The sequence below is a fragment of the Dinoponera quadriceps genome, unplaced genomic scaffold, assembly GCF_001313825.1.
Source record: "Dinoponera quadriceps isolate SergipeBrazil2010 unplaced genomic scaffold, ASM131382v1 scaffold1872, whole genome shotgun sequence".
Lineage (NCBI taxonomy): Eukaryota > Metazoa > Arthropoda > Insecta > Hymenoptera > Formicidae > Dinoponera > Dinoponera quadriceps.
This window is the reverse complement of record NW_014555944.1, coordinates 101,119-125,644: the sequence shown is the minus strand read 5'-3', so window position 1 is coordinate 125,644 and position 24,526 is coordinate 101,119. Positions and strand designations below refer to the sequence as shown.

The 24,526-nt window shown below is 46.2% G+C and overlaps 2 protein-coding genes across 2 annotated transcripts; both read left to right on the top strand.

Moving 5' to 3' along the window:
* The first annotated feature begins 1,703 nt into the window (after window positions 1-1,703).
* Window positions 1,704-5,251, top strand: LOC106745973 (glycylpeptide N-tetradecanoyltransferase 2). Its single transcript, XM_014622050.1, has 7 exons — window positions 1,704-1,864; window positions 2,499-2,731; window positions 3,163-3,490; window positions 3,570-3,740; window positions 3,819-3,999; window positions 4,067-4,330; window positions 4,410-5,251. Exons 1-7 carry the CDS (start codon window positions 1,785-1,787, stop codon window positions 4,566-4,568), a joined length of 1,416 nt encoding a protein of 471 aa, XP_014477536.1. The 5' UTR covers window positions 1,704-1,784; the 3' UTR covers window positions 4,569-5,251.
* A 2,283-nt stretch (window positions 5,252-7,534) lies between these two features.
* On the top strand, window positions 7,535-22,687 carry LOC106745903 (hyaluronidase-like). The gene is made up of 9 exons (XM_014621905.1): window positions 7,535-7,765; window positions 8,728-8,939; window positions 9,030-9,456; window positions 10,311-10,515; window positions 10,598-10,761; window positions 10,911-10,960; window positions 19,198-19,286; window positions 19,444-19,668; window positions 20,302-22,687. Exons 1-9 carry the CDS (start codon window positions 7,701-7,703, stop codon window positions 20,929-20,931), a joined length of 2,067 nt encoding a protein of 688 aa, XP_014477391.1. The 5' UTR covers window positions 7,535-7,700; the 3' UTR covers window positions 20,932-22,687.
* The last annotated feature ends 1,839 nt before the right edge of the window (window positions 22,688-24,526 follow it).

The following is a 24,526-nucleotide window of genomic DNA, read 5'->3' as shown; positions in this document are numbered from 1 at the left end:
CGCAGCGACCGTTGGCGACGCGAAGCCGCGCGAATTGTGACGCGCATGCGCGGTCCGCGCGCTTGCCAACGTTCGTTCGACGTGAATTCATCTAATAATCTAGAATGCGTAATCTTTAAATTTGCGCCAAATATGACTAAAGCATACACCATGACGGACGATTACACCTAATAATGCGTTTCGTGTGTGACGAATGCTAATGTTATTGCCGAATGAATAATAGTCTCTTAATAGAGAAATAGACATTTCAGATGTTAATTGGTATAATTTGTAATTTGCAGAGGGCGCGTGAGGGACTACGGCTTTTATTGTAACTATTATGCGATATTGCGGTATTATGACTATTATAATTATATAGTTACTAATTAATATCACATTATAATATGAATGGTAAGCCGTATGTAATATCTGTTCTAGATAATTAAACGGGATCAAATGCACGATGTACCTTTGACGAATAATCAACATTGACTGATCATTGATGTTTATTAGCCTCTTTCTGAGTTATCTTCTCTGTCTCTTAATTTTCTTCTTATTAATCTATTTCAAATGATGATAAATCTCTCGAATATCTTTTAGATTATGTATTAGATTACTTATAGGTTACATTTTAAACAACATAATGTCTAAAACCGGGGCATAAGACGTCAGAAAGACATCTTATTTACGAATTTTTTTAAGACGTCTTTTGTCCCGATTTTTAGACATTATGTTATCTGATATATTAATTGGTCTGTTCTTTTTAGTTGAGTTCGCCACGCTAGTTCAAGATGTTTACATATATCTTAAAACGTATGAAACGTATGTGCGAGATTCTGATACTTCGGTGTGCGTAAGTTTCTTGAATTAGTGCGGCCGATTCAGATAAAAAGAACAGACCCAATAAGTTACCGCCGAGAAACAGATAATTATAAAACCATAAATCAATTTACGGATTTTCTCTGGTAATGGAGAGAAACTTAAAGGCTGCAGAAATCAATGCACGTGTGGTCATCGCAATCGTACTTGAGGAAAGTAGGTCGTTCGGCGTTCAAAGTTCACCGTGTGATACTTCGCCGTTCCGCATTCTTACCACCGAAGGAAAAGCGCGCCTACATCTCGAAGCGTCGTTCGTGTTCCGCCACGTACGTTCCGATGGCGCCACGCGGCGCGGTGCATGCGCAACGATAAAATCCATATTAAAACGACAATAGGAGACGGTAGTGTATATAACTCTGTTTATTTTATGAAAATGTGCAATATCATCCACATTTATGCACGAACGGTTTCTGGCCGTAACCGTTATTGTGGATGTGAAACGATAACGTGTGCTGTACAGTAACAAGATACGCGAGAGCCAATCACCTTCCACCATGAGATTATTATCTCGAGGCGAGCAAAGATTGATTCATACCGCGTTCCTTCTCGTTACACGTTGTCGCGTGCTTATTTCGTACTTTTTTGCAAAATTATTTTAACAAAGTGTCGGATAATGAAAAAAATATATACAACTCCATTTTCGCAGGAAGATTTTCGCGAATTTTATATCTTTCTTGCCATCGATGTAACGTATGTACACAGTAATTTATCGACAAGTACTCTGTTTGACTTGCATTAAATCGATCGTTGTAAAGATTAATATTTTCATTTTTAGCGATTTAAAATTTATGTGTATGCACGAATGCAGAGGGCGCTGCTGTTCACTTCCCGTCGTTCGCGCATGATCATCGACGGCTTTGCTTCATCAACATCGAAGCTAACTTGGAGTCGCTCGCAGTTGCGCTATTGTATCATACCGTGTGAAAATGGAGGAGTTGAGTGAGATCGCAGAACGAGACGCTAAGAAGGATGAGAAGGATCATGAGAAAGACGCGCGGCATAAGAGGTACGCGACAGGTTTCGGTAACGGGTGATCGCGGCTCCGACTTTTGCACGTTCGATCGTTCCATACCCTACCTCCCTCATCTTAACCTATATTCGTTTGACGGGTTGCCCGGTGGACAATTCGTGAACACGAATTATTGACGATCATTTCAGACGTATTGACGTGGCAAATTCGATCGTGGCTTCACGCGAAACGGTCATTTTCGAATCGACCACGGGTTTCGTTCGAAATGACTTTCGTCCGCGACTCATGCCCGATATTTGCTTGTAATCATCCTGTTTCGATGCGATATATTTTACCGCTGGATACTTAATCGATGTTGTTGAGAATTGCAATCTTGCGCTTTTCGACGATTATCGATCGATTCATGTGTAAATAAACAGAATTCAAAGGCCACGACCGGATCGCGAGTTGGTGACAGCTCTGTTATTTCTTTTCACCGAGTTTATAATTAAATTCGAGGTAAACGGAGGCAAACCGATATTTTTTGCAGATTCACACGGCGACTGCCGTTGCCAAATTGACCCACTTGAATTTACCAACCCAAGTTGTTTGAATTAATTTTTTGATTATTGATAACCGTGAGAAAAATCAAACAGTTTCGGTAGATCCCTCGTTATTTTGCCACACACAGTTTCAAGAAGAAACAGGCTCGGAAGAAAAAGAGTCAGGCGACGAACGCGTCAAGTGAAAATATTAACAATAACAAGGAAGAGAAAAAGATGCCTAGCGCGTGCAATATCTCTATAAAGGATATTCAGATGGCGATGGAGGTATTCAATATGCAACAAAAACCTGCCAAAACTCAGGAGGAAGCCATGCAAAAGCCTTATCAATTTTGGAGTACACAGCCAGTACCAAAAATGGGTAAATAAGCAAATCACATATATTTGTTTCATTCTTATATTAACTGTATTGCTAATATTTTGTACAATACTATTCAAATAATATATTCTACAATAAAAGATCAAAAACACTGGACAGTATATATTTTTAGTATCTGTTCTTATCCAGTAATCTTAATGGTAAATTGACATCAGAGACATTATTGATATTTTATTTCAAGTCATTAATATGTTATCATGTTTGATAGGTAGTTTTCCCAACTTTTTTTTCCTTTAACCTCAATCAAAAACGCGACAAGAAGCTAATTGATTATTACTTTGAAATTATTATTAGCGATGTAACTATGGAAAGATATACTATGTCTGCTTCAAACTTGCTTGACCGCTTTCCACTCATGTTGAAAGAATCATGACGCATTTCTCCAAGGACATACTCTTGTTATTATTCTTCAGATGAGAAAATTGTACGCAACGAAGCAATCGAGCCTGATAAAACATCCGTCAGGGAAGAGCCATACTCGTTACCTGCTGACTTTCAATGGGACACCTTGAACTTAGATGACCCTCTGGTCTTAGCAGAATTATACACACTACTTTCAGAGAATTACGTGGAGGATGACGATGCGATGTTTAGATTCGATTACCCTCCGTACTTTTTGAAATGGGCATTGCAACCTCCAGGCTGGTGCAAGGAATGGCATTGTGGCGTGCGAGTGAGCAAAAGCGGACGTCTAGTCGGTTTTATTTCCGCTATTCCAGCTACTCTGCGCGTTTACAATCAGTGAGTTCGACACATGCATACGTGTACTCGTGGCGCACTTCACCTCCTTGCTACGTCGTAACGTCGGTAATGTTTACAGTACGCAGAAAATGGTGGAGATTAACTTCCTGTGTGTACACAAGAAGCTGAGATCGAAAAGAGTCGCGCCCGTGTTAATACGTGAGATCACAAGGAGGGTCAATCTGAAGGGTATCTTTCAAGCCGTGTACACTGCCGGTGTTGTTCTACCAAAACCGATCGCGACGTGCAGGTGTGCATACAAATCGCTTGGAATCAATTCCTCCCTGTTAATGTTGAAATATTAATCGACGGTAATCGTACATCTTAGGTACTGGCATCGATCCTTAAATCCAAGGAAGCTAATCGACATCAAATTCTCTCATCTCACTCGCAACATGACAATGCAGAGGACTCTAAAGCTATACAAACTGCCAGATAACCCGAAAGTACCGGGTTTCAGAAAGCTGGTCTACGCGGACGTGCCGCAAGCGCATAAGATATTAACCGAGGCAAGTATCAAAACAGAGCACACACGCGATACATATGTTCGGTCGTTGCAATGTATTCATCTTGCAGTATCTGGAGAAGTTCGACCTCGCCCCGGTATTCTCGGTCGAGGAGTTCCAGCACTGGTTTTTGCCACAAACCGGCATTATTAACAGTTTCGTGGTGGAGAATGAGGGAAAGATCACGGACATGGTGAGCTACTACACTTTGCCGAGCTCCATCATGCACCATCAGACGCATAAGACCCTCAGAGCCGCGTACAGTTTCTACAACGTGTCCACTGTGACGCCCTGGCTCGAGCTGATGATGGACGCTTTGATATCCGCCCGTGATGTGAGTCTACTTCGCGTGTTCTTAACGCGGAAATAAATGTTCGCAAACGACGTGCGTTAAGTGTGATCTTCGCTTGCAGTTGGGTTTCGACGTGTTCAACGCTCTGGATCTTATGGACAACAAGGAATTCTTGGAGCCCCTTAAGTTCGGCATCGGCGACGGGAATCTTCAATATTACCTTTACAACTGGCGTTGCCCCAGTATGACACCCGGCAAGATCGGTCTCGTGCTCCAGTAGGCTTGTAGCTCGACGAGTCGTTGCCTGGAGTGTTTCGCGTTTGCGATCTCACGACAAAGGGAGAGAGGAGAGAGAGAGAGAGAGAGAGATAGCGGTTGAATACGTACCAAGGACACCATCACGCAGCAATAATGCGAGAAGCAGTAAAAACAGCGGTGCCAGACTGGGATGAGCGCGACCTCGATTTTTCTTATCGGGGAGGGTATACAAAATACGCTTGGTGACGGTCAACAAAAATGCGAATTCTCTTGCAGGATTGTTCCGTAAGACGGGGTGGATGGTCGATTGGTTAGCTCGGTATCTCACAAGTCACTCTTGTCCTCGCCGTCGGCGCATCCTGCGGAGAGAAACACCATACGAAGTCCGGCCGCTCGCGATCGGGACTGCTGTGGAAATTGTGCATTGTTGTGCAGTGCACATACAGAATGCACGTATATACATGTGCGTGTATCTGCGTGACTCGAGCAATGTAGATAAGCATCATGCGATTAATAGCTACTACGTGGCGGCGCGTCGCCCTGGTATGTCCGCGGATTTTCAATAATGTAAGCCTCTTAGACGCCAAGTAACTCTACCCGTTCGTTTTTTTTTTCCTTTACACCTCCTCGGCTAATTAGATGACAACGTACGCCGGAGTGTGAGTGATAGGCGAGTTAAAAATAAAATATGAGGTTCATCGAGAACGATCATGTCTTTACCCTCTTTCCGTTACACCGCCGACTGACTTTTTTCCCCGTCTCCGATACAGCCTTGTCCCTCCTACGTGTCTCCGCGCGAATAAGTAAATCACGTTTATCACATATGTGCGGCGCGCCTCGTGCCATTTGTTTCGCGCAATCTCTATAACGGTTGTAGAGCCTAAAGTTACACAACTCGGGATTCGTTCCCGCTCGCGATTAGATATGCAACGAGACTTGAAACTAGCGCGGAAACTAGTCCCTAGTTAAAGGATAACGCCTGGTCAATGGTAATATCAAGGTATATTCGTGCGACCTCGTTTAAGTAAACGACCAGCTCTGATGAAATGAAAAAGAAAACAAACAGAACGTTTCTATGCAGTTTATGCAGAGTCCTTCGGAAAAGAATCCCGATCGCTGTGCAATAATCCAATGAAATAACGAAATATCAGCCGTTAATACGTCACGTGAAGTTCCACGTGCGAGGAGTAATCTCGTCGCGCTAGCATAAAATTTCTTATTTATATGGCAGCGGGGTAATAAAGAAATTGATTTCCTTGTTCCATATGCGTATATGTGTGTACGTGTGCACGTGTACACTTCGTCAAGGCGAGACGATCGCGTAACCACTACCCTTTTTTTTCGCGATCATCACGAACACGCGTTCGCAACTTGAGGCACGGCCGACGCGCAAGGTCTGGCCGGTGATAAGAGAGAAAAAGCCGATGTACACGTAGCGGTGTGCCGGTTGAAAATTTACATTTCGCCTTTAGATAGGGAGGCGACGTCCGAGTGATCACCTTCGACAAGTTTGCGGAGACCCGGTTGTGCACACGGACGATCGATCAAAACGACCGGATGCGAGTAGACAGGGGGCAACGTTCCTTGAGCCTTGAGCGAATGTACAAACGGTAGATCCAGCGATATCGTTCACGGACAATTGATGTGCGTTTAATTATCGGTTATTTACAGATCGTTAAATTGCGCTTTACCGCCGGCACGAATTTGCATCTCTAGCGTTTATTCGAATTCCCGATGAAAACGACATGTAAATGTCCTTCTCCCTTGGGCTGATGCAACTGGGATAAATCAATGGTGGCCGGCTAAACCGAGTCAGGGATACACAACAAATGGGGGCCTGTCGCGAACGTGACGAGTTTTTTTTATGAAGAAGTCAACGGTGACACACGAGAGATAATTGCTTTTTATAAAAAAAGAAATTCTTCTATCCTCTGTCGAATACTTGGTTGCACGTTGAAAGCCATGTACAGTGAATGTCTGCGCGTTAAAAAAAAAAACGTTTCATAATTTCTCGTTGTATAAATGCTATATAATAGTACCTGATTTGCATGTGCAACCATGAGATAGTTTTTTGCAATTTCCACGCGAAACATTCATCACTCGCTCGCGTAGCGCCGTGGGCATGAAAATATTTTAACAATATTATGAAACCGAGAGAGAGAGAGAGAGAGAGATCATCGCATTTTACATTGAATTTTCCGCGGTGCTACGTGTTTCAGTAAAATTGTCTGCGATGCAATCGCTTCCGGTATGCCGATATGAAGCCGATAGTCACGACACATTTTATGATTTAATTAGTGAAACATTTTCGATAGATCTTTTTCACGCGTATCACATTATTTCATCGAAATGGACTCACGCGCAATTTTCAAACGCGAGTGATTCATTCTTCCTCGGCATTCATGCAATAAAGGGTTCCTCCGGAATCCAAAGAAATTCCTGCGAATTGTGAATGATAGATGATGCTTGTTAACTGCTCGTTATTTCTGATCGTGCTTGAAAATCGCTTTAAAGTGACGTCCTTTTCCGCATTAAGAATAACGAAGAGCCTGATTCAGTTTCTTTCGCGCAGGAGCGCGTCTGGTTTCATCGTTCAGAAAGCTCCTGGCCGAGCGAGCTTGTATCGATTTCCCGCTTGCTGGAAACGTCAATAGACGTTCATTGAGAGTTTAGGGTGACTGACGAGCGTTCACGCGCCCTTTGCAAATGCGTGGCAATAATAAAAAGAGACAGAGGACAAAAACGTGGCGAGAAATACGCGCAAAAGGCGGAAACATCGAATCATTGGAACAATACCTAGAGCTAGATAACACCGCGAGGCGTCGACGAGCAGTCCGTACGTAGGTGGGGAAAACGGGAGACGCACGATGTGGAATAAATACTGGGCTGAAATCGAGCGGAATTCAGTCGTACTCTCAGCGCACTAACGACGTTAACCGTCTCTGGTCAGCGGGGGAGGTGCGCGCGAATCTTCGCCGAGAGACGAGCATTGTTTAACATCACCTTACCAATTGACTGTTTAGTGGCGCCTTGACACCGCGGTCGACTCCCGGGACGTCTGATCGCCAGTTTCTAGTTCACCAGCGGGAAACTCCTCACCACCGAATCTCCGTAGTAGAGCCGCCACGAAACTTCATCGTCGAGTTCGAGCACGATGCTACCAGTTCGAAACTCTCTGATTACTGCCTTCGCGACCGTCCTGGTCGCCGGTTTCTTCGGGTATTGCTTGAAGAACATTACACATGTTTTAATTCCGTGAAAATCGCGGAATTTTCCTTGAAAAAAGTTCAGTTGAATACATTTTTAAGTAATTCGTCCTTCTTGGATATCCGGTAATTTTATCATTGAGTGTACTCCCATAAGGAACTTCGGTTTTATCGGGTTTTAAATAATTCGACCTTCCTCGGTATCTGTCAGATGTGTTTTCATTTTTCGATATCTTATCGTTTTACTTAAGCTGTCATTAAATTTACTCGCGTGTCTCTATAACAAGGTTTGGTTCTATAATAATAAAATACAAATGTTTCATTAACAGTATTCATTATTTGACATTTGATAATCAAGATATTTTCGATATAGTCTTCAGTCCCTGAAGTGATATATTTAATTTTTATTCAGTTCGATGGTTATATTATATATTTATTATTCTTGCTCTCCGCGTTTCTCCCACGTTTATTTAACGACCAAGTGTGTTTGGATAGTCGATTTTTCTTCTTGCGTTTTACACATCAGACTTGCAACATCCACTCAACTTTTATTTCATTTTTTCTCGTTTAGTTTCCCTTTACTATTGATAGATGCAAGTGCTTGTAATTTTGGCCGGTATTCACCGGTTTTAAATGTAAGATCCGACTATGAATACCGGCCTTTTACATTATTACTTCGCTGAAGAAGATCCTTAGGACCGAGACGTCTGGACAAATAAATAAACATCTAAAATTGAAGCAATTTTGGACTAACACAAAAGATTAATTTTCCTTATTTTTATTGCATTACGCGAAGACGGTTTCTTTTAAATGATACTCTATTAATTGTTGAAGCCGATTATTTGATACGAGAGGGTAATTCTAATCTCGGAAGCCTCATAACCGCACGAAACAACCGAGTCCGGTGGCCCGAAAATATCTTATCGAATGGGTGTTCTTGTCCACGCTCGTACGTCACCTCGCGTTTCTCCCCAGCTCAGATGCGACGACCCTCAAGGAAGGCGATCCGACCCCGTTTGACGTTTACTGGAACGTGCCCACTTTCATGTGTCACAAGTATGGCATGAAATTCGAGGAGCTGAAGGATTTCGGCATTCGTCAGAACGCCATGGACGAGTTCCGTGGCGAAAAGATCGCGATTCTTTACGACCCGGGGATGTTCCCGGCATTGTTGACCGATAAGAACGGTAAATCGGGAATATTACGTTGTCGAATAAAATAGCTACAAGGTGTTTTCTTTCTTTTACCTAAAAGATACCTCTGATGCTTTTTTTCAGGACATGAGACGAGCAGGAACGGCGGTGTGCCGCAAGAAGGCGATCTGAAAAAACACCTCCAGGTGTTCGAGGAGCATTTAGTCTCGCAGATCCCCAACGAGTCGTTTAGCGGCGTCGGCGTGATAGATTTCGAGAGCTGGCGGCCCATCTTCCGGCAAAATTGGGCCTCTCTCGAGCCCTATAAGACCCGGTCGTTCGAGGTGGAACGTAAGAGGCATCCCTTCTGGAGCGACGCGGCCATCAAGAAGGAAGCAAAGCGTCGTTTCGAGAAGTACGGTAGGATGTTCATGGAGGAGACTCTGAAGACGGCGAAGAAGCTGCGGTCTAAGGCCGCGTGGGGTTACTACGGCTATCCTTATTGCTTCAATCAGACTCCCGGCCAGCGCAGCGCGCATTGCGATCGCAAAACCGTGGTGGAGAATGACGAGTGAGTAATATCCGGCGATCGATAATCCGATATCCGACGACGTGTGTATAATTTAGTAGCGTATGCGTGTGCGCGTCATTACGCTTTATACGGAACACGCCGATCCGGAGATAATCTCGCGGTCTTCGTGTTCGCCGACTGCCGTCAGGCCGGCGTTTAGCGTGTCGCTCGGCCGCGCCGCCGAGATTTATAAAATTTATGAATATATTCAGGGTTGCCACGGAGACCTGGGAAACCAGGAAGACTGGGGAAAGTCGTGGAAATTGAAAATGTCAGGGGAAACCAGGGAAAGCCAAAGAAGGATACAGAAAACCTGGAATTTGTAACTTCGCTCACAATCCCCTTAAATGCTTTTATTCGTATTCCTTTTTCCAATACTCATTTATTTTTTCTTCACCTGAATTCGCACTCGGGATCGTATTGTATTACTAAACTTTTAAGCTTGTGTTGCTTCTGATAATACAAGCTACCTTTCCTGCAATCCCAGCACCTAAACGTTGAAGTTTAAAATTACATATTGCCCGTGGAAAATTCTCCACTGTCGTTTGGAAAACTCGGGGAATTTCAACAATCATTTTCCGTGGCAACCGTGATGCTGTTTAACTCGCGCGGCCGGCTGATTTGCAACAATGACGACGATACCATCCCGGACGGTTTAGCGAGTTCGTACGGAGAGATTACGGTGGGTACACGTCGAAATAGGTCAGTGTCGAGGATAGTCGGCTCGTCGATGGAGACTGCAGTGTGCGCGACCTGCAGTTGTTTCTCACGTAATCTAATCGTGAGCGACGATAAAGGAGCGGCTCGGAGGGGAAAGAACCTCGAGGATAATCAGGGGCAATAATTTCCCGTAGAATGTCTTGGCTGTTCACGCTCGAGGACCTGCACGCGCCTTCCGTGTACTTGAGACTGGAGATCAAGGAGGAAGATCGTCCGGGCTTCGTTAAGGGCAGAGTATCGGAGGCGCTGCGGCTACAGTCGAAGAGCCCGAACGCACAACGGACCTTGCCTTATTACTGGTTTAAGTACCAAGATAGAAGAGATGAATTCCTGAGCAAGGTGAGTCCCTTCGCACCTCGTAACGTTTCGCAACGCTCCTGATACCGATGTCGATATCGAACCCGATGCTTTGTCTGCGCAGAAAGACACATATAACACGATTGACACGATAGCCGGCCTCGGCGCCAACGGTTTGATCATTTGGGGCAGCTCCGATGACGTGAACGCCGAGCAAAAGTGCAAGAACCTGCAGAACCACGTGAAAGATGTCCTGGGGCCGACGATAAAGCGATTCACAACCACGCAGTAATGCGTTCTAATCGGGAGAGCCGAGGATCGCGCGTTGACCTGTCTCAAGTACAAATGACGTTACCGACTTACATTCCGCTTCTACCATCGTGGATTAAATCTAATCGGCGGTCGACTCAACGAAATTGACCAATCGCATTGGTCAGTTCAGCTAATCAGCTGATGCGATTCGTTAATTCCGTTGAGTTTACCGTCAGTAAGATTTAAACTATGATGATAGAAACTGGCGTTATCCATTAGTTCGCGAATTAACCCTCCAGTTCCCAATACTTCCCCGTAACACTTGCACCTTAGATTTCGAAGCAATCGTGTACTCGAACGGGATATGACGTATTTATAAATATCGATTAGAAAACATACGATCTCGATATATATATCGTCGAAGAGAGTTATATAAAGAAGACCTGAGGAAGACACGGGTGAGTCATTGGGAACCGAGGGGTAAAAGAGAGACTGAATAGTAACGATCGCACGAGAGAAAGAGAGAGAGAGAGAGATAGAGAAAGGGATGGAGAGGGAGAAAGAGAAGATGGTGCGATCGAGCAGTTTTCATCCGGCTGGCTCCGAATTTCTGCCGGCAGTCCTAGTGATCTCGTTAACGTCGGCGGAGGCGCGCGTCGCGACTCACCATTCCCGAGTCCTCCTCTTCGTCACTTTCGCGTTCCGCCCCGAGTCCTCCGCGTCCGGGATGACGAGGATGACGGTGACGAAGAGCGCGCGATCGCCGGCGCTCGGCTCGCTGACGTACAAGTTTTACTGGTTCGCGGTGTAACGCCTCGGGCGATATCGCTTCTTATAGTACGCGCGACGCGCGTCGTCGTCGTCGTCGTCGTAGAGGTGGTAGCCCGGAGATCTCTCTTGCTCACGGTTAATCCTTCCTCTTCCCGCGTTCACCCCGCTGCTCCCCGTCGTCCTTTCTGCTCTGTCGCACCCGCAGCGATCGCCGATGCGGAGGCGCGCGAGCGACGAAGAGAGAGAGAGAGAACGGAACCGGGAACCGAACGTGCACCGAGTAGTAGAAGGAGGAGCTGAAGGAGAACCCGCTGTCGGTGGTGGTGGTGGCGGCGATGATGCTGGAGGAGGAGGTTGAGGAAGAAGAAGAGAAGAAGAAGAGGAGGAGGAGGTGGCGAAGGAGGAGGCGGCGGACGGGCGGGCGGGAGGAGGAGGAGGAGAACGGAACACGAGAGATCGGCAGCACAGTTTCGTGCTCAGCTCAGCTCGGTTCGGCACTCTCAGCTTCGTAGTATCGGAAGCCTCGGTACTCGAAAGGTCGTTCTCGTACGCACTTGTACTCCTTCGAACGACTCCGCGCACTTCGCCTCCTCCGGACACAGAGAGTGCCGGAGATCACGATTGCACTTCTCTCTCTCTCTCTGTTTTTCCCTCTCTCTCTCTCTTTCTCTCTCTCTCTCCGCTCGCGAGAGAGGCGAGATTCCTGGCAGGCCGACCGGTGGCTAGAATACCTGTTGCGCCGTTGCTCTACGTGCTCTCGCAAGGAGATCGACGTGTGGTGCGCAGTTCGCGGTGCGAGACTACGACGACGAGGACGGTGACGTTCGTGACGCTGAGGTGAGTGACAGTCTCTCTTCGGGAAAGCCAAGGCTCCCCGGACCACCGGTGGACTCGGGACAGATCGCGAGATCCGAGTGTTCGCGAGCGAGTCCAACCGGAGTCGCGTTATGCAGTCGGAGAAATAGCTCTCTCGGCTGCTGCGCGACTCGCGCCTCTTAGTTTCCAGCTGCTGACGAGCAGCTCGGGAATCGCTGACTCTCGGAAAGTAAATCCATTAGTTCAACGGGAGATCGTCCGTCAGCTTGAGAAATCTCAAGCTCATTCGCGTCTCCGCTTATGCGTGTACGCGTGTGCGTGTACACGGGAGCGCGCGCTGACGCTCGCGTTGTGCGTCTATGTTCTCTCTCTCTCTTTCTCATTGCTCCGGAGCACGGCGCAAATCGACGGGGGGATTACGAAGGCTTCAGGAATCCGACGCGCTCGATATTACCGCTAGGTGTGTATTATAGTTGAAACTTCAGACGTGAATGTAAATTCTTCCGTAAGTTCGTGCGATCATCTTCGAGCTAGCGGGTGTTCCTGGGAGCATGAACTATCCCTTCACTAAGGGAAACGGGCAACTCAACACCAGCTGATCGAGTTACGGTGATCGCGGTGCCTCCATCGAAACGCCGCGGAGCGGGCGAGAGGCCGGGGACGTACTCGAGCGATACAGAAGCACCCTATCCAAAATGTTTCGGCCACTAATCCTAATACGAGACCCCTATTTCGGACTTAATGATAGCTCTTCTTAGACGCAACAGTTAAGCTCGCCGAGCTAAACTGTTGCGCGGTAGCGAACCCATAATCGGTTCCTTTCTAACGGAGACCGTCCACGATTGGTCCGGCTCGCGGCTACCGTCCAACTTAATTGGTCGAACTTAGCTATCCGACAAGGTGAGAATATTGACGTTCCGAGATGCCGCGTCGGTCTCGCCGATCGTCCGCCGGTTTTAAGTACTTCTCGCGAATCAAACGTGTGCGTTGTTACTTTCTTGTGTAAATATTTTCATCCCGGCCCTAATATCGTATAAGATTTTTCGCCCAAATTGTTATACGACGAAATCCTACGGTAAATATTGAGTGGATGATCGATCTTATAGTAGGTGATGAATTATAATTAAATTATATAATAGAATTATATTGTCCGTTCCCGATGAAGAAATATCGTTTCTTGCATTTTCTTCCCGTATCTCCTTCTGAAATCGCGTCAGCAAAAGCTTTCGGTGAATCTTACTGTACAGGTATGAAAAAAGATGGCACACATTAAATATATCTTCGCAATGCTTTTCCTGGACTTTTGCCTTCGAAGTGAAGCTTCATCGAAGATCGTCCGTGCAAATTGCTCCGCCTCTCTCGATCTTCTACGATGTCCCGAGAAAGGTCTTTCGTAGGGGAATCGGTGAAGCGTGTAACTGGATGCCACCAACCCGAGCGACAATGCTGGTCGAAAACGGACGGGCAATTCGCAATTTGTCTCCCCCTCCCCCCACGTCTTCTTTCGCGTGAGCGAGGAAAGGAGAAGTGCTAAAGGGGCTTCGTCGGGTTGAAGGGGCAGCCGGTAAGCGCCAGAAGTAGCGGGCAGGCTCGAGGAAGACGAAAGGGCCCGTTTTAAAGAGGCGAGCATTAAAAACAACAATGTCATTACATTTTAACGACCTGTTCTTTGGCTCTGCCCTCTCTTTTAAGAGCGTTCGTTTGCAGGTATGTGGTCCGCGCTCACGGGGGCCACCACACCGAGAGGGGGCCCCTAAAGCGTCGCGCACACGAGTCGCGTGTGCTACGCGGCCACCTCGTCGCCTACCACCTCCACCTCCGTGTCTCCCTTCCACGATTCGGCGTGAAACTAGAAACCCGAGCAAAATAAGGGCAAGCGGAACAAAGCCGCCGCCGCCGCGTTCGCGGAGTGTCTCGGATCAAACGTGACTCTTGGGGTACCGCAAGTGAAGGAAATCGAGGAGAACAACGGTCCTCTCGACGTTGAAGACGTCGGGAGAGAGGAGTAGTGCCCTTTTTTCAGGCGTTTCATCTCTCCGTATAGAATATTTTGTACGGCGCATAGAGTTTGTTGACGACAGAGAGAGAGAGAGAAGCAAGGCGAAAAAAAAGAAGATCGACTTGTTCCGAACACGGGCTACCTAACGAGAAGCGAACGGAGCAAAACTCCGTGTAAATCCTCTTCCGCCTGGCTCGTCCCCCCGTCTCCTCTTCTCACGGGGCCCCACGTTCGTTCCCCACGCGTTCCGGGCACGCCGCGCAGCCCGCGAAGAATTAGTATGGGCGAAGAAACAAAAGCACGAGGAATCGCGCGGCACGGAGGGGACGACGACGAAGAAGAGGGAGAAAAAAAAGGAGCCGAGATGGCGCCACACGTCCAGCGTGTTTTCGGGGCATCCCCCGGTGCTGTTGGCAAACTCCTTTTTTCGGCGCCGTCCTTCTCTCCCTCGCCCGTTCCTGCTTTCTCCTTCTCGTGCCCCGCGGGCCCTACGCCTCTCCTCTTCTTCGCTACTCCGGAGTCCCCTCGCGCGATCCGCACCCTCGCGCGGCCGACTCTTCTTTTATTTCTCCGCTCCTCCTCCATCCTTCAAGCTCGCCCCGTACCCCCGGGCCATCTATTAGTTCGCCCACGGTATCCCCGATATCCCGAGGAGAAAAAAAAGGAAGGGGGGAGGAGAGGAGAGAAAAGGGAAAAAGGGAGAAAAACGGCGGACGAGAGCCGGCGTCCCAACGAAATGTGAAATTAGGGTATGTCAAAACGGGAGGTGGAGATTTTCATTAAAACCAATGGGAGATTAAAGCCCGAGACACCTAATTATGGATATATCACTCGCCGTCATCTCCGGCGCTCGCCGCGCACCGGATCGTTAAGTTCGGGAGATTGAACTGCGGGGCGACCGGACCTTCGCCGAGGAGGTATTATACGCGGACCGCGGGGATGATCGGCGCGCATGCTGCTGTGGACAGCAAGGATCATATTTTTTTCCCCCGTGGACAGCTTCATCGCGGCGATACGTTCACGCATGAGCGACCCGTGACTCCGCGTTGGACGTAAGCGCAATTTATATTAGCTACGATTGCCGGCGAAAGACGTTGGCGAAGGTTATTCAGCTGCGTAAAAAGAAAAGCAAACACGAGCGAAGCTATCGGACTTGATTGTACTCTATTGCAGGCGCTCGCTCGCTTCGCGGTGCGTTTGAAGGGTCTCATACATCGACCTGACTCATCGCAACGTCCGTATAATTTCCGATCGCGAAAACGATGGAAATGCGTGTCGACGAGAGTGCAAAGTGCTAGGCGTGCTGAAGAATCAGCGAGGATCTTCGCACGCGTCCTCGTCGGAGCGAACTTGTTGCAGGAGTACCGCGACTTCCTCGCTGCTGACGTCATCGATACGCATAGCTATCGGAACCATCTTGACGTTTCAGTTTGTTACAATCTGACATCTGACGCGGTTAAAGCGCTCGACGCTAAAACGTCCGCGATATGCATCGCGCTTTTATAACGAACGCGCCGACGCGTCCATCGGCCGCCACGCTGTCGACGTAGGATAGACGTCGAGGAGATCAAGCGTTGGATCGATGGAAAACCGTCGAGGATTTCGACGGGCACACACATGGGCGGACAGCCGCGGCGCCCTTTGTGCCGGCACCGCCTAGGCTCGGGGGCGCGTCAAATTTGCTTGAAAATCAAATTAATCTCGCGGCTGGGCGCAGGACCCTCTCTCCGTCCTTCTTCTCTCGCCGGTTGTCCTCCTTCTCCCTTCGTCCGGTATCGCTCTCCTTCTATCCTCTCTCGGTATCTCGAGGACACGAGCAAATCGAAGGCACGGGACCGAGGGAGGTGGAGGTGAAGAAGGAGGTGGGCCAGAGGTCCTCCGTGCCACCGACACGGACCTAGAGGCGAGAAGAGAAGGTGGCGCAGCAACAAAGAGCTTTGGACTTCTGGCTGCGGCCGTCGCAGGGCCGTACCCGCTGAATTTCACGATGTTCAACTTTTTAATACACCCGCAACTCGAAATCGATCCGGAGGGGTAGCGCAGCGACTTGAGACCGCGGAGAAAAGAGACGCGAATTGCTTGATTTGTTGTTGTTTTTTTTTTTTCGAATTATTAAATAACATTGATCGATTACCGAATATAGCTCATACGCGTGATTGCGTGAGTTTAAAGTGTGCTTTCGGGAACGTGAGTTCTAACTAGAAGAATAGATGAAGATCAATGGAATCTTCTCGATTAAGCGCGTCAAAAGTTATAAACGTCGGGGAAACGTTCACGGTAGAGTCATGAAAATTATCGGATAATGAACGAAGTTAGGAAAGTTTTTTCCGCAGAACGACGTGAAATTCAATTCCGTGTCCGACGAAGTCAGGGAGTTAACTTCGTTTTACATATATCGATTTTACGATGCGCGCAATTACCTCGCGTGACCAAACCTCGCGGTAGCTTAACTTTGTTTCCAGTGGGAACGCCTTCGTGTTGCCATTGTAAATTCAAGAATATCCACGAAAGGACGATAATCTTGCTCGCGGTGTAACGAGCACGCAACGTGCGTCAAGGGTCAAATACGAGAGCCTGATCGTTCGGAACTCGATCGAGTACGTCCCTGTTGCGTCTTATTCGGTCATTCAAATCTCCGCTCGTAGAAATGAGACGGTCGGCCGGTACCGTGTTGCCCCACACCTCCGCGGCACCTCGAAGCATACAGGATGATTCAACAAGAATTATTCGAGAGGCCTAATTTTTGAAACGCGATACGTTTCTCCAGAATCCTCAAGTTGCATCCTGTAAACAAGTTTCCGAGTGGGAACAGGATTTATCTCCGCGCCGGACGCGACAACTTTCACGATATCATCGTTCGTTCGGTAATCTCGTCACTCGATGGTAATCGTATCTCGCTTCTTCTAATCAGCTGCCGCTGAAAAAAAAGTAGAAAACAAAACAGCTCGTTACATCCTCTGTTTTCACATACCCGCCGTCTCGGTCTCGTTTTTCGCGTGCCGATCGGCAACGCGTTGTTCCAAATCCACGAAAACGGCGCGGCAGCCCTGCACCCTGCACCGGTGGTTCTCGGAACTCGAAATAAAAAACGGAAGATCGGAGAGATTCTCTGGGCGAGAATAAAGGAGGACGAAGGGTTGCGTTGCGGAGCGAAGAAAAAGATCCGAACCGAATGCGTTCGCGGAGAATATAGGTGAAGTAAGATGGAAGCCGCGGAGCAGGAGGAAAAGAAGGCGGAGGAGGAGAAAATGAGGCGACGAAGGGAGAGAATCGGAATCGAGATGCATCGTGGACGAGACGGCCGGTGAGAGACGAAAAGTCGATCCTCTCTCTGGAAATACCGGCGACCAATTGTCCGCCGAGGGACAAGATTCTTGCCGTTGTCAGGAATTCAGCTCGCGAGCCCCGACGAATCCTCGAAGGACGGCGCGATAGTACCTATGCAACGTCGCGGGATCGATTTGAGTGTTCTTCTCTTTCTCCTCCTTTTTCTCTCCGGACAACCGAAAGCGAAACGGAGCCGACGTAATTGGAGCCACGTCCGCCTGGTTCGACATTCGTATCGGTGTCGTTGCGGTTAGATCGCCGGAGAATTAACTCGCGATAAGTCGAATCGTTTATAACGAGAACACGTTTCGGACGTGAAACTTTTTCTTCGTGCCGCGTATAAAAACCGATGTGTCCGAATGATAGAGAAAATGTCTCATTGGCCTGCTCTTTTATTTCCGTACTCCGTTTTTTCATTATGTAATCCTCCACCGGCTACCGGCGCTGATCCTTCCTGTGTAATCCTATTAGTATTCAAATATCCTCCTGAGGGAAATTTTACGTTATAATTGGATATGCGATAAATTCCCTTCCGGATTCTTTTTACACCGGGCGAGACTTTTTATTCGCGGCATTCTGATTCCTTATCGTATTCACGTTGTCGTATTTAAATGGAGAGCACGTTCTTCTATCTTTTATCTCACCGGGCGCCATACCCGCGGCTTTGGAAATATTTACACCGCCGGAAGGAGTGCATCTCTGTTCCCAGGAACGGTGCCTTAAATCCGCCATTATTTATGGCAGGGACATCCACGACGGATTCCCGCCTATTCGCCGAGAGTTCCGAGAGGACTCGAGGAGTTCCTTTATCTCAAAATCTCGGGAAGTTAAAACTCGAGCATGCCACATTGAGATCGGGGGATCGGCCTTAACGATCTATGAATGAACCGCGTCGCGCCATCACCAATAACGAGAACCCGTTCCTCCGTTGGCGCCGAAACTCCAACGAGGGTATTATAACTTTCCTCGCGTCTCTTTTACGGACACTTGGAGGTCGCGCGAACCATCTAATTAAGTTTTCGGGAATAAAAGTAGTTTATGGAAGCACTGCCTCACCTTCGTGCTTATACGCTCGCAACGGGTAGAAACCGATGTCCGGATCGCCTCGACTACTCACGGCCCGTTTTTCGCCGCGTACATCGAACGTATCGATACCAAATGTTTATAGACGCTAACGGAGGCAGCGAAGGTGAAAAAGAAGCTGTATATGACGCGGTGTCGCTTGTGACGCAATACCGGTCAAACCTGAAAGTTCGAGATGAACAACGCGGCTGTCGTTCCTTACGGGAAAATAATCACGATCCCTGAGACACTCGATTCGCAGAAAAGAAGCGAATTTGCATTTCAACTCTCTTTCCCGCGTTCTACTCTCCCTTCGTCGCTCCGTTCCCACCGCCATAATTCTTCAGTGTCGAAGATAATTTCACAGACGCGAAGCTCACTCCCGTCTTTGCGCTTCTCTGAGAATTATACGACCCCTCCGACGTCTGAATTATTCCCCGTCTTGTCCGACTAATTGGAAAGATTCGGATACCCTCTGTTCCCTTGCATTGTTTCAGGGATCATGGGGACGATACGGCGGCTGTCCGCGACGATGCTCTTGTTAATGATGCATTCTACTTCGCTTGATGCTCATCGTGAACACAAGGTTCGTTTCCTCTCGTTAATAATACTCCGAATTCGCTCTAGCACTTATCTTTCTCGATCGGTCCTCTCACATGGAAAAAATGACGGGTCACGTCATTTACGTAATATCGTTTGATATCCCTTTTCATTCGCTCTTATGTCATCAATTTTATACGCAGGTTCACAACATCGTGCTGTACCCGGACAAGCACAGTTGGTGTAAGACGACGCCCATAAAGCAAGTGGTGACATGGCCCCAATGTTCCTCACAGGAATTGGACAACAATGTGTGCGTCGGCGCCTGTTTCTCCTACATGGTCCCTCATAGCGAGCCTTCCGCGCCCGGTGACCTCATAAGACCTTACTGCGACTCGTGTCAACCTCTGGACAGTGTTTGGCACACTGTGAGTACCTGCACGCAGACGCGTCGATTAAACCACGATCGATAAGTGCAGACACAGTAACTGTGATCATTTAATATTACCGTTACTCAGCAACTGCAATTTGAAGAACACACCGTATGCATTATATAAACTAGACATCACGTAATCTGAAGAAAGGAATGATGGTCTAAACTCGGGACTTAATCGATTTTTATTTTTATCCTCTTCCCACGATAATGTGTGTTTCGCACGTGTAAAAAAATATATCCGATTACGAGAAAATAATGTTTAATGCTGTCACGTTTCTCATAATACAGTATTTTTTTATAGCCTCCAAGCACTTGACGGAGTTGCAGTTAATTGAATTTTGCGATCTTATGTTTTTTATAAGTACACCCAGTTCCTGTAATTATACTGTTGAGTGTGTATATTTTTCATCGTTCTGATTACTTTGTGAGCCATGAGACTGATCACAAATTCCTACGTGATTCATAAGTATTCGTATTATGAGAAAGATCCGAGATAATATTGGAATTCCCTGTTTCTTTACTATTTACCAGAAATAATATTTCATATTATATCGTAATTTTTTATATTTCTAATTTTTTATCTCTTAATATTATATCGTAATTTTTTTATATCTTCTGTTTCTAGGTTACGCTGGATTGCAAAGACGAGCAGAATAATCCGGTGACTATGCAGAAGAAGGTGCAAATTATAACGAATTGCTCGTGCAGCTCCTGCATGGAAACCTCGAAGATCAAACCGGACTACAATACCTTGCTGCAGTCGTTGACGGAGGAGAACCTGGACAAGAACGTGAACGTAGCGCACGAGACGCCCGATTTGCTGTTAGATCCAAATTTGAACTCGAAGAACACGACCAGGGACGGGGCGCAAACTAACGAATTCCTTCATCTTTTCAAAAAATTAAAAGACTCGCAGAAACTTGACGAGGCCGGCGTGAAAGAGCTGTTCTCTCAAGAGGAGGAAGTAGATCTGGAGAAGCTGAGGGAAATGCTGAAGAAATATGGCCAGGAGCAGGAGAGCCGACATGAGCATCACCATCAGCATCAGCACCAGCACCAACATCAGCATCAGCATCAACAGCAGCAGCAGCAGCAGCACCTTCATCGTGGGCCTCACCATTCTTTGGTGTTGGACTCGGACGTGAAGGAGAAGATCGACGTGGAGCCGCATTACTTGCATCCGGCTGTTGCTGGCCAAGAGATCAGTTACCACGACAATATCTTGGTGGACAAGGAGAAGAAGAAGGAGTTCTAGACTCGCCGGAATGGACTCACCGGCTGGATGTCGCCTTCGTTTGTCATGCTCGCAAAATTCGATTTGGTCGGTCGGTCGCGGTTTTGTGGTAAACGCGTGTGTATACGTCATATAGGTGCTTTAATAAGCGAGCGATTTCGATATAGCTAGTCCATTATCTGATCTTAATTCATGTTTATTCGAAATAGCGATAATTGAATCGCGAGATATTAATTGTTGAGCTATTTATTGCGCATCTTAACAATTATATTTTGCAAAAATCGAATATATTTTATATGCAGTTTCTTCTGAGAAAATTTCTTACCGCAAGAAACTGATCGTACGGAGAAAAATGGCACGAGGACGAAATAAACGGAGAAACCGACACTTCCAAATTAATTTTGTACTCGCTATTGAAGACAAGAGAGGGAGAGATAGAGAAAGAAGTACTTAGCAGAAACGTATTCGAGAGTATGGGAAGATTGAGAGGTGGGAGAAAATTCTAATATATATTTAATTGTTATTATGTTAATTAATTATTTAAATAGCCGGAGAAAACAACCGGACGTCCACTCGATTTTAAACAGGGTGACGTCAGCGAGAGATTTATATCTCTATCGATAAATTTAACGTATGGATAACGCTCTCGACATTTCGTCGACTGCTTCGAAGTATACTCTGTATTATTCTCTTAGAGAATAAATATCGTCAACGATACAACTTGGTCCATGCATCGATATGTTTATCTTCCAGGTAATTTCCAGAATATGAGAGATATCTCCTATCGCAATGGGCGACTTCTCATCGTTTTTACAATAATTAATCACCCAAACTACACAGCATGACTCAAGCTCGACAGATTCGACTTTTAAACGGGCATATTTACTTCTTGTAAACGAGCATACTTACTCCTTGTGTTTCCAAAAGTATTTACATTTCCTATCGTCCATGCATCCACCATCTAATCGGACTGACATTGTCTAATCTTCACCTTTTATGTGTGTTGTTTAATCTTGCGGGACTTTTGTCCTACCAGATATTTCGATACCGTTCGACTATTTGCCTTTTTCGAAAACGAACCGACCGTCTTTTACAATAAAAATATCTGATTGCGTTAGAAAAAAGCCCCAGATAACTATGCCTACTTGGTCTGCGTGTAATTTTCGATCAAATATGATAAAGTAAAATTCTGCTCAAATATATTTGAACAAACTTTTTGGCCTACGTAATAATTTAATCAATTAACAGAGACTTAAGTACCGCTATCTTGAAATTGGTCAATCCAAAAGTTCATAAACATGTTGATAAACATTCTGAAACATTAATAACGCGCGAATATAACGGCGAGATTTCATCCACGAGAGAACTCAGCGATCTTAATTATTTTAATAATCGATACCGCATTATCTCACAATGATTTCCGTGCATGCCATAATCCAGTATTTCACGAGTGTCATTTGAAAAATCAAAGTTTCGATCTTAGAACTAATCTGCAGACTAACATCACCGGTGATCTCAATTTCCTTATTCGAGACGAACGTCATCATTAACACCAGATAAATTTTAATTGTGATATAAAACAGATCATTATGTAGAATGATGTCTCTTGAGGCGGACAAGATGTATTTAGTCCGACTTGATTTTGTGTGGATCTCAATATTTATTATTAAAACATTTTTGAAGGTTCTTCCTTCGTCCGCTGGTTATTTCTTGTCCACGTCAATGGGATATTTCATAAATATATGTGAACTATTTGAAAATGCGTTATCATTCTGTTTCAAACGTTCTGTAAACGTGTATTTGCGACATAATGTTTTTTCGACAAATCATTTTATTTGATCTGTCGATAGTTTGATACAGTGAATTAAAACCGGCATTGTACCAAATTTCGATTTATATCCTTTATTTTTCTTTTTTTTATTTATTTATATACTCAATCCCATCGTTAGAAGTGTAATTTACCATCCCGTAAACGCTGGAATCAACTTTACGTATAAGCTGAAATCGTTCGGTCGAGGAGGCGTAAATAGTTGTATTAACATTTATTTCTCAAATGTATAGCAAATTGCATCGAAATTCGATGTCCACTCCGCTTAGTAATTCGTCTGCGATATTTGACACGTCCTTATGGTCGCAAGAGGCAGTCGTCAGTTGCGTTTGCGGATCAGCCCGCGCGAAAGTCTAATCGGAAGAAAGAATCAACGTTGAGAGGAAGGGAGAGATCAATCGCGGTCTCTACACACGTATCTACCGTATGATTACGTATAATTACACCGAAGCGATCCTCGTGCGACACGTAAAAAATGGAGAACCCGCGTGTCGCCGATGTCACGCAACGTCATGCTTGCCTTGTCCGACGAAATCGATCGGGGCTGAATATTTCTTTACCGTTTTTTTCGTTTATCGGCTGGACGATATTGGATTGGACATTCCTCGTCGCATCATAATCCGTTTCATCGGTCCGTATTTTCACTCGTTTTTCTCGACGTTTAGGCGCTGAAGTAGAGCCTTGTGTTAACAATATCACGAATTTATTTCTTTCCCTCTGTGTACATTAACGTTTCAAAATTGGAGAGACAGTGAAAGCTGAAATCTTTACTCTTGGAATCCGTCAACTTTTCATGTTATTTTATAGTTTAATGTCCGAAGATGAAGGTAGTCGAGGTGCAAAATGGGATGCTAAGTAGAAACAAGAATACGCGCTTCTCTCAGTTCCTGCATTTTTTATACTTCAACTATATCGTCGCGAGATTTCGCGTTCACATTTTTATATCTCGGCCACTCCGCGTACGCGAATATTCTTGCCGATTACCCTGCTCGTGATTTAATCGGCTTTGCCGTGATTATTATATGCACGTACGCGATATAATAATCAAAAGATACAGTCTCAGTCGCATGGTAATCCCTGACGACGAAGCACCCGTTTCAGTTTTCTCATAATTGTAACGTTTTTTCCCCTTTATACCGAATTCGAGGTTTCTTTACGAGATCGAGAATGCGCGAGAGGAATGTCGCGCTGCTCCGCAGCCTTCCAAGCGATATCCTTTGTGGGAAGGATCGAAATAACACGCGCCAGCACAAAACGATTGGAAAGCACGCATCACACGTATACCGATTTATCGCTTTCCGTACCGGAATCCGTGGTCAAGCTCGACGGAGACTCGATGTGTGGCTACCAATATCGATTCCCGAGAGTGACGTGAAACGACGATTTACAAGAGAATCGCTTTATATATTAAGCTACATTTAAAGCGAACCTATTATCGTGCTAATAGTCGACTCACCTCATTGTTGAGCGAAATTCTCCGATTAAATTCAATTGCATGTCGTTTACTTCGTCACGCATATCCGGCGTAAGGACACATTCCATCCCGAAATATATACTCTCACGCACTACCCACTTTATATAACTTACACTGACTCTCGAGGACCGACAGTATGGAAGTCGGGGTCCAACGCTTATTCCGGTTAATCGAATTTCCCCGCCTCTGTCGCGGACGGGTCCGTAAGTTCATGAAAAGACGGTAATTCGCTAACTTAGATCAAGTTGTACCCGACCCCGCCTCGTTGCTGTTTGCCGTGAGGAAAGTTCGGCAACGTGCAAATTCGGAAGTTC